Raw genomic sequence first — 10,435 nt, 5'->3', positions numbered from 1 at the left:
CATGAACTTTCAATTGGATGATGTGTTAATAAATTAATTTATATCATCAATTTAAATAACGGTATTATTTTCTTTTACATTAATTATTATCTACTCTACAATCAACTTATTGTTTTAACCATTACACCCTTTTCGTCACCACCATATCGCTGTCACATTTTCACCGCGATATAACACGGACGATAGTCTAGTTTTGTTTAAGAAAAATAATATATAAACACACTGGATCGTTCTGATTTCCGAAAGTAATTCTTTTACTATTATTCGTATAAGGTAAAAAAAAAAAAAAGTAAATATATCATGTAATTTGTGGTGATAATTGAGTTCAAGTCAGTTTTCTAAAGATAAAAACGTGACACAAACACAAAACTACTTGAAGAAATATTTATTCTGAAACCCTTGGCTCCGCCACTCGTCCATCAATTTGCGCCACCGTCTGAGTATATAATAAAAAATGGAGAGTAGCAGTAATAGTAGTTGTAGCTCAAACGACGTCGTAAAGTGGAGCGCAGAAGAATCAATAGCTGGCAACACCGAAGCACTTGAAGCTCTTCGAGAACTCATTACATATCCTCTTCTCTACTCTCGTCAAGCCTCAAAACTTGGCCTTAAAGTATACATACACACAATTTATATCTATATCTATACATACACACTTTACAAACACATGTTTTTATATATTTATTAATTATATGTGTAGTGGCCTCGTGGTTTGCTGCTTTATGGACCTCCTGGAACTGGAAAGGTATACATTCAGAATATTAGTATGATTTAATTATGAGAAAATTAGGTTATAAATGATTTACTTTTTATTAATGAAATTTGATTTTTTTTTTTATGAATGAGGAATTTGAAGTGTTATAGAAGTCAAAATTTTAATTTAAAAGGGCACTGTATTAACATTGAAGTGAATATTTTGGTCAACTTGGAAGGGAATTAGTGACTGTTATTTTTTTTTATTGATGATGTCGTTTCTTGTTGACGTTAGACTAGCCTGGTTCGTGCTGTTGTTCGTGAATGTGATGCTCACTTGATAGTTCTGAGGTATATTCTTTTTGACCTATTGAAAATCTTTATTGGTATTGGTATTCTGCAATACATTGTATATATGACGTAAAACTAATTAAAGCCATCACCACTCTTATATAGTCTGATATAGTTATGTTTTTGTTAATTATTGTTTTGGTGGTAATGTGGTATATTTGACTTAATGCTGGCTAATATATCTAATAGCGAATGATCAGTAACTCTTAGTTACGATCTCTTTCTCTACAACCCATGCTTCATTGAAGGCATTGCTGCTAATTTTTTGTAGTACAGCCACCAGAACATATTTCCCCGAAAATTTGTGGTGGATTTTATGGGCATTTATGCTATTATATGTAATGCTTTTTGATTTTTTACAAGTTTTGATCTATCAGGGTATGTAGTTTTTTTAATCTTATTTTTAAGATTTGAGTTAATGATACGTATTTAGCAGAACTCTAATGAACGATCATGTTTTGAGGCCATAGGATGGTTCTGGTGATTCAAGCTATATAACTTTTTTTGTGTGTGTGTGTTTTCTTTCAGTCCACACTCTGTTCACAGATCCCATGCGGGTGAAAGTGAAAAAGTTTTGCGCGATGCTTTTGCTGAAGCATCTTCACACATAAAACTGGGAAAACCTTCAGTTATTTTTATAGATGAAATCGATGCTATCTGTCCTCGTCGTGATTCTAGGTAAATAGTCATCTTATACTTATTATGTCTCACAAAAGTTTGAACAGTTTATTTGGCCCTCCCTCAAGAGTTGTTGCCTTTTCTCTTTAGGAAAAGTTTAAGGTCAATATTCTAGTTACATAGTAACAAACGTCACAAAAACGTTTACGTTTCATCTTCAGTACTTTACACGTATTGTAGAACTTTGCAATTCTTTTGTACTAAGCTGACAAGGTTTATATACTTTAGTTTGACATCGTTGAGCTTGCTTAGTTGATATACCTAGTTTAGTTTATAATGCTACATCTTAACATGAACAGCTAGAGTTTGATTCATGTATGATAATATAGGTAATTTAATCCATCAAGTAACTTCAGTTGCTAACTTTTTGTATCAAAATACAGAAGACAGCAAGATATTCGTGTAACATCTCAGCTTATCATGCTTATGGATTCGAGTGAAACATCAACTTCAGGGACGAAAGTTGTGGTGGTAGCATCAACCAATAGGTAAGTATATGAACGGGTTTGGATCTTCTGTTGCTACTTTTACTTTTACACGAATTGTTATGCAAGTATATGCTTGCTATCAAAAACATTATTTTTAAGTGCATTAATATATTTTGTAAACTTTATGCTGGCACTACATGGGAGTCCTACAAGACATATTATAAAATAAGTGAGCCCGTGATTGATTTGTTAACTTTATTTTTTGGGTTTTAACTAAGTTAGTGAGCCCAGGATCTAGCTCTGATCAGGCCAGTGGACCTATTCCATTTAACTGATTGTCTTTCACCCCTATGAGATTAAAAATGACCCAGATCGACCCATTCGTAGTCAAAATTACCACCTTTAATGTTAAATGTTAACGGGCCATATTCTTTGCCAGAGTAGATGCACTTGATCCTGCATTAAGAAGGGCAGGTCGATTCGATGCTGAAGTTGAAGTAACAACTCCAAGCGAAGAAGAACGTCTTCAAATTCTCAAGGTAATAAAATATAAATTTCTTTAGTTATCTTATTGACAGCTCTTAAATTGGTGTTTATATTTATTCAGAAGCACAAGTAGTAATTGCCTAAACACACTACCCTTTTCACCAGCTATATACAAAGAAAGTTCCCTTGGATCCAAGTGTTAACTTGGAAGTGATAGCAGCATTGTGCAATGGCTACGTTGGTGCTGATTTAGAAGCTTTATGCCGCGAGGCTACAATGTGTGCAGTAAAAAGATGTTCGAATGTAAATGAAGAAGCTTCTGCTTGTAGCTTAATAATGGATGACTGGAAGAGTGCTAGGTCTATTGTCGGTCCCAGCATAACAAGAGGTGTAACTGTGGAAATTCCCAAGGTTACATGGGATGATATTGGAGGACTAAACAATTTAAAGGTTTGTTTCAGGTTTTCTTTAAGGTGGCAATTTCAGTTTTCAAACCATTTACTTGTGAATTGGCTGGTTTTAGGTTTTCTTTTACCTCTAATGGGTAAGAAAAGTAGGAAAAAAGAAATAATTCAACAAGTCAATTGACTCAAACAGGCCAAAAGTCACCTAAAGTTAATTTTCGATAGACAAAGCTTATTAAATCTTTTTCTCTCGAAAGGTCAGACTATTATATAGTTTTTGTAATTATATTTAACTCATAGTTGTCAAAGGCGATAGCGAACTCAAAGCGCAATGCCCCTAAATGGAACCTAGGTGAGAGACGCATAAAAAGCGCGGGACCGGATAAAAAAAGGCGAGGAAGAGTATATAAAATTTCAGTGTCTCTAACAAATGATAATGAGGAAAATTTCAGGAGTCTTCCTAATATAAAAATAGAAGAAAACTTACCTTTTAGTTTAATGAAGAATAGTATGATGAATGATGATATTGATGATAATGATATATACCAAGTGATTTTGGAACAGAGATTCTGTTGTGATATCCCTATAACATACATGATTCGTTATGTGGAACAAAGGGTTTAATTATATGGATAAATGTACACAGGCGCTTCATACAGTTAGTGGGCCTAGGGTTTCAGGCGTTAAGGTTGGGCCTTGCCCGCCAGGCGCTCGCCTTTGACAACTATGATTTAACTAATTATTTTTGATATATTTCGGACAAACTCTTTAGGATTGACTGAACATGTTTCTTTGCCCATTATCCGATTTGTTCATTTCCCACTTCTAGTTACTTGCCATAATTGAGGTAGCTTTTCACAAATGATGTTTTGTTGTATGGAGCAGAAAAAACTGAAGCAAGCTGTTGAGTGGCCTTTAAAACATGCGGATGCATTTTCAAGGTTGGGTGTGTCACCTATGCGTGGAATTCTTCTTCATGGACCTCCAGGATGCTCAAAAACTACTCTTGCCAAAGCAGCGGCTCATGCTGCTCAAGCTTCTTTCTTTTCTTTAAGGTTTGACCTTATTTTATAACTTTGATGCATACGTTCGATCAACAGGAGTTAAAGTCTTATATATCTCCATAATGGCATTATTAGTGTCTACTACTGTCTCATCACATGTCAAATTGTGAAGAGTTACACATGATATTCTCCTCAGAATCTCATTCATGGTGGACTGGTGGTACCATATTATCTGTTAAATTTTCAGCCTTCTAGCTAGCTGCATAGCATATAACTCTAATAATATCTGATCTAAAAAAAGTAATATTATGTTATCATGCAACATGATCATAAGCTTGCAGTTTTGCTGATGTAGTACAGATTGGTGCTCTGATGTTGATGCTGATGGTCTGCTTAGATTTGTCTTAAAAAGCTTACTAAAAAAAAGTTAGTTGTAGGTTAACCTTATCATAGCAATGTATCTATCATCTTAACATTAAAAAAATTAATGTAAGTAACTTTGTATGAGGTCTGTGTATGATCTATCATTTTCTTTATGTGTTTTGTTTCAGTGGTGCAGAATTATTCTCAATGTATGTTGGAGAGGGTGAAGCTTTATTACGCAATACATTTCGTAGAGCTCGTCTTGTTGCACCAAGCATTATCTTCTTTGATGAAGCTGATGTTGTTGCATCCAAACGGTAAGTATCTGCCAACCAATCTCCATAGGCAATTATGCAGTTCTATCATCGTTCTTCATTTCCAAGGGGTATTTGGATGCGTGTTATAACACATTGGCATAAAATTCTTTCTTGTTTTATTTTAAAATTTTCTTTTTGCAAGGCAATATGCTATATTTTATAGAAGTAAATGATAACAAACGTAGAACTGAAATTTTCTTCCCTCTCCCTGTTTTCAGGAGATGAGGTTATTAATGGTAATGGTTCTTGCCTTGCTAAAAAAGCACTCATAAGCATAATGCAATCAGCACACGTAGATCTGGCAACTTATGTTATTTTTTTTCATTCCTTAAACGGATTTTATTACAATATTTCTTGTTATATAAGCAGAGGAACTGGCTCAAGTGGGAGTTCAATAGTTGGAGAGAGGCTTTTATCTACCCTACTCACTGAAATGGATGGTTTAGAAGAGGCTAAAGTACGTTCCCAGTTCCTTGCTATGAGTAGTGTTTCCTGAAGAAATGCCACCCAGAGACCAGAGGTGGCATTCTGACACATATACTTATGAATGAGTTGATTTTGGTTATTGCATATGTAATCATATATCCACTCACAAGTTATTTATAAAAAAGTTTGAATTTTGGGAACAAAAATATATTTTCGGGTAAATCCGACACAACTCAGATTTAACTATTTAAGTAAACCTACTTTGACTTGTCCCTCGCTTGCCCATTTTGCCACACCTAACATCAGAACTTGTATAGTTGTACAATGCATTTATATCTCATTATGAAATTAGTACATGCTTCAGCAACATTGGTTTTTCTTCTCGTGTCTCAGGGAATACTTGTATTGGCTGCTACAAACCGGCCACACGCAATTGATGCTGCTCTAATGCGACCTGGACGATTTGATCTCGTAATACTTTTCTGTATTAACATTTGGTTAATAATAGTTTTATTTTGCTGATTTTAATTATTCTTCAGCTATAATTGGTTAATGCCAGGTTGAACATAGTTTTGGTGAAATTTTTACTGAATATAGCTTGCAAAAATCTACAGGTGCTATATGTGCCGCCACCAGACTTGGAAGCTCGATATGAAATACTTCGTGTGCATACACGAGGCATGAAAATTGGAAATGATGTTGATCTTAAACAAATAGCAGAAGAAACTGAGCGTTTCACAGGAGCTGAGTTAGAAGGCCTATGCAGAGAAGCTGGAATCGTAGCTCTCAGAGAAGATATAACTGCCACCATCGTACATGGGCGCCATTTTCAAACTGTCAAGAGCTCGTTAAAGCCAGCATTGACTAATCAAGAAATAGATTCATATGCGTCTTATATGAAGAAACCCACCCGGAAACCGCTGCATCAACTTTCATCTGCTGGTAAGAAAAAGCATGAGCACAAAAGGAACTGGTTGTCAGGTTTGCTGGTTCCTGTCACGATTAGTGTTGTGGGTTTAATTGTATTTATGAGTTCAAGAGGTTATTTTGTGAACCACATGCAAAGTCCGACAATGGGAAGGCTGGTGAGCACTTGACATTGTATCTTTTTCATGTTAGGAGTTTACAGGTTTCACTTATATGTGTATGCTTTTCATGAATAATGCATATGCTAGATTATCTTCTTAATTTTGTTCATGTGTTACTTTACCTGTTTGGGTCTGCTCAAGTATCAGCGGAAGTTGAATACTTAGGTTAAGCCGTCTTGACTGACAATGTTCACGTCTTAAATAAATTATGTTGATAGGACTTAAACAAACACATGAGGATAACAGTAGGGTTAACCCAAGCTGGAAGAGAACTGAATTCTAAGCTTGGGAACCCCTGAGTTTGGTTTGAAGACAGTTGATCTATCGTGAACTTTATCTGATAGAGAGCTTAACGTGCCTTGGATTTCTTAACTAGCTCATATGTACAAACAAGTTATACTCGGAACTCGTTTCAAGTATTTCTAAAATACATATTCTATACCTGTAGATAGATAAGACTTGACTTGTTTGCGGTCCTTCGCATAATTGCAAGTGCATAGTTGCATAAGGAAAATGAAGAATGCAGAAGTACTTGGTTGAAGCCCAAGTAGAAGTGAAGCGTAGGCTGTAACGCTCCAGGACCGACACAAACAGACGAATGAGGGTTTGGGCGACAACTTGACTCTACTTGACCTTTATAGCAGTTCTCTTGGCTCTAACAATACAACGAATGAGGTTTATCCTTGCCATCAAGTTATACCAACCTGAGATAACTATAACTATAACTATATATATATATATATATACATATATATATATATATATATATTATTGATCTTTGGTACTTAGATCCAAAATTTCCTTGTTATATGACATTTTAACTCGTTAATAAGATTACGATTGGTTACAAATAGGCACCCATAATTCATGCCACTAGATTTAGGCATTTTTAACGTTATTGATCACTAGTCTAATATGTAGTTTGTTTGTAATTTTGTATCACTTTGTATGCATGATTCATGTTTTTTACTCTTATAAATTACCATCATAAACCTATCGATATAAAACCGTTGTTTAGACTACGTATTGTGCACTTTCCTTTCGAGACCTAGATTATAGGAGTCTCGGATCTCCCTACAATGGAAAATCTTGATCCCCAACCATCACCATCGCGCAACTATCAAGATCTCATTGACGTCTTTTGCTTCGTTGGAATTTCAAACGTGAACCTGGCCTTATGCTTTACTTATGGAAGAGAACACCAAGGTGTATTTTTATTAAGCGCCTTTTTGCTAATAATCATGCTCTTGTTCATCTTACTGCAATATTGCCTCACATTAGCCACAACATTCGAATACTACCTTTTTTTCATAAAATATCTTTGTATAAGCTCAAGTTTGAATCTTGTACACGCATCATTTGTTCTGGGATTGGCATTAGTGATCACCGGTGTTACAGGTGTTTCCCTTGTGATAATTCTCTCCTTTTTGAAAAAAAGGTATCAAGGGTGTAACGGAACCAACTTTGTCTCAAATCAGATATTTTTGATGATCCTACAAATTGTATGTATATCATTTGTCAATGGTTACACATGTTTGTGCTATTGGTGTCTAAAACAGGCAAGTCGTGTTTGGGAATTAACAGGAATAGTGCTTGTTGGGGTTCTAGGGCTTTTGACGATGATATGCTGCATCTTGCGGTTAGTCAGCCGATGGCAGGAATATCATGGGAGACAGGTTCGTGTAGTATCCATCTCAAACACAGTTGAAGGAGCTTGATTTGTGACTGCTTTTACCTCTTATAGTGTGATTCATGAACTATTTGTGACTTTTATCATTGTGAACTTGCACATGCCAAATGAGTATGCTTCAAGTGGTTAAGACTTAAGACACATATATAATGTTACTAAATTTAGATATAAACACTCCTAGACAAAGAGATTAAACATTACCATGAAGTCATACCAACTCTAGACACATAATTAGTTTGTCAAAAGATCATCTTCAGTGATTTGTCATGTTATTAAAGTTATACAAAGGTTCGAATCATGTATATAACTTTCTTACCTACAATAAAAATTTAAAATTAAGCCGAATAGCCGATGAAGCAATCACATGTATACAAACTTTGAGATCACGTATAGCAGACTGGTTTATACACTTCATGAAACACCAATAGGGTGTACGATTGAAGTTTTTAAACTTTCTTGAAAATAAACATTTTACAACCTTTGGGCTTTGACAACCCATTTAACTAAAACGTGCCGAGCCTACAGTCAATATGGAGTCAAGGCCCAACACGAAGTATGGAACAATGATGTTGCTATTGGATAGCTACACAGAAGAGGAACCAAGCCCAAAGAACTAAATCTCCCTCAAAGCCCACTAACATTGTAAGAACTAAGAAGCAATAACACAGTTTGAATCATATATCATACTCCTTTCATCCCAATTTAAATGTCATAGTTGACATTTTGGATCTTTCATTGGTCGTCAGTATTAGTGTTATATGATACTTGATGTAAAATATGAATAAATAGATTTTTATGTATTTTACATTAATATAAATCAAGTATTATATAACACATACAAAATTATTTATGGTCAAAGTTATGAAAAAAGACTTAACAAGTCAAAATATGACATTTAAATTGGGACGGATAGAATATATGTGATGAGTGATGACTCATAAGTGTGAGCTCTAGTCTCGTAATGAACACTTCAAAACTATACGTATAATTTGAGTAAATTGTGTAATTAATTTTATTGAAAATTTTATTAGGAAAAAAAAACCAACTACTATCTCTAGTCTTTACCAGTAGATTCTGTTTCAAGCAAAGAAACTTCAAAGTCTCATGATATAATTATTGGATTAGTGTTGAGAATATAAAAAAATTCTTTAACATACAGAGAGAAATCTCTAATGTTGATGATGCTTAAAATTAACAACATGAAATTTAATATATTGGTATATTGATGCATTAATCAATCGTGGTATAGTGGACATAAATTAATCTAAATTTAATTAATTGAATTTCTTGGTAGAATTGACATGAATTGATCTATAAACTGTATAAAGACACCAACAACTTCATTATTAGTATATATTGACACATGACACAAGAATATACCCCAAAAAAGTAAATATTGATTACTATTTCTAATGGGCATTGAATATTAACACTTGTTAAGGGTCTCTTGTACTTTTCATAACATGAAAGTTGTGATTTTTGACATGTATTAAAACAGTAACATCATGATCACATTATCCAACTTTTGGAAACTTTGACTTTTTATAAAAATTTGTTTGCATGTCATATTCAGTCGTAAGATTCCTTTTTTGAGAAAGATAAAATGCATCATATTCTATATACATTAATCAAAGATGTTTGTTGCGTGTTGGGATATAAGATTTACATGAGTAAATATGAGCGTAATTAGCTATTGAAGTTTGGGGTCGATTTAGAATGAATACACACCTTGATATATGCCTGAATTAATTAATAATGACAAACGGCAAAGTAACAAGCAACTCACGAGCCTATTATTAATTTGTAACAAAAACAGAAATTGTATTAGTAATCGAAATTTGAGTGGGGTCTATAAACGTACTATAGAACTTGACTTTCCATTAGTACTATACATCGTCGTTGATGAAAAACAGCAAGCATTCTTTGGTTATAGTTCAAAGTTAACTAACATGATCGATCAGTATAAATTAATAGAATTTAGCTCCCTTTATATATATAATGAAAGGTAACTTTATTATGGCTGTTAATAAATTTAAGGCTGTAGAGAGATAACAAGGTTTTTAAACTTAATTTTACTTTAATATATAAATAATTTTTTTTATTAAAAAAAAACATGAAATTATTAAATTTTGTGTTTGTATAAATATCAATCTGATATAATAACTACTTTTGAAACTTCACAATATATATCATTGTAGATGCAACCTATATATTTTTTATTTTTTTTATTTTAGAACGGCTAGATACAACCTATATAGTTCTGCGTTACCGATATAGCGTGTAACCACATCGACTAATTAAGAGTTACTTAATAATTAATGGAGTATTAAGGAAGACAAACAAATCCATGTAGTTTTGGCTGTTGGTTTTAAATAAGTCCAAAACTGGAAACTCCATGTGGACCATAGAAAAAGGATGACGGAGCATTTGTTTAATTTGTCTGTTTCTTTGTGAAGAATTTTATTTATACATGAAATCATTGTTTTTGTTTTCACATTCATTTTCAT

General features: G+C 33.7%; 1 protein-coding gene across 2 annotated transcripts; it reads left to right on the top strand.

Annotated features, from left to right (window-relative positions):
• Window positions 1–390: 390 nt before the first annotated feature.
• LOC122596161 (cell division control protein 48 homolog B) lies at window positions 391–6,338 on the top strand. Of its 2 annotated transcripts, XM_043768691.1 has the most exons (12): window positions 391–613; window positions 701–745; window positions 989–1,044; window positions 1,573–1,722; window positions 2,106–2,210; window positions 2,590–2,689; window positions 2,802–3,086; window positions 3,926–4,095; window positions 4,596–4,724; window positions 5,094–5,181; window positions 5,544–5,621; window positions 5,765–6,338. In XM_043768691.1, the coding sequence occupies exons 1-12, from the start codon at window positions 455–457 to the stop codon at window positions 6,245–6,247; spliced, it is 1,848 nt and encodes a 615-aa protein (XP_043624626.1). In that variant the 5' UTR covers window positions 391–454; the 3' UTR covers window positions 6,248–6,338. The 2 variants fall into 2 exon arrangements, with proteins under 2 accessions (XP_043624626.1, XP_043624627.1); XM_043768692.1 differs by lacking the exon at window positions 1,573–1,722.
• The last annotated feature ends 4,097 nt before the right edge of the window (window positions 6,339–10,435 follow it).

Source organism: Erigeron canadensis, chromosome 4 (genome assembly GCF_010389155.1).
Source record: "Erigeron canadensis isolate Cc75 chromosome 4, C_canadensis_v1, whole genome shotgun sequence".
Classification (NCBI taxonomy): domain Eukaryota; kingdom Viridiplantae; phylum Streptophyta; class Magnoliopsida; order Asterales; family Asteraceae; genus Erigeron; species Erigeron canadensis.
This window is presented reverse-complemented; position numbering and strand designations above follow the sequence as displayed.

Coding starts and splice junctions, on each gene's coding strand:
- LOC122596161 (XM_043768691.1), top strand. CDS start 455: ATGGAGAGTAGCAGTAATAGTAGTTGTAGCTCAAACGACGTCGTAAAG. Junction 4,096..4,595: donor GCTTCTTTCTTTTCTTTAAG/GTTTGACCTTAT, acceptor GTTTTGTTTCAG/TGGTGCAGAATTATTCTCAA. Junction 4,725..5,093: donor GATGTTGTTGCATCCAAACG/GTAAGTATCTGC, acceptor TTATATAAGCAG/AGGAACTGGCTCAAGTGGGA.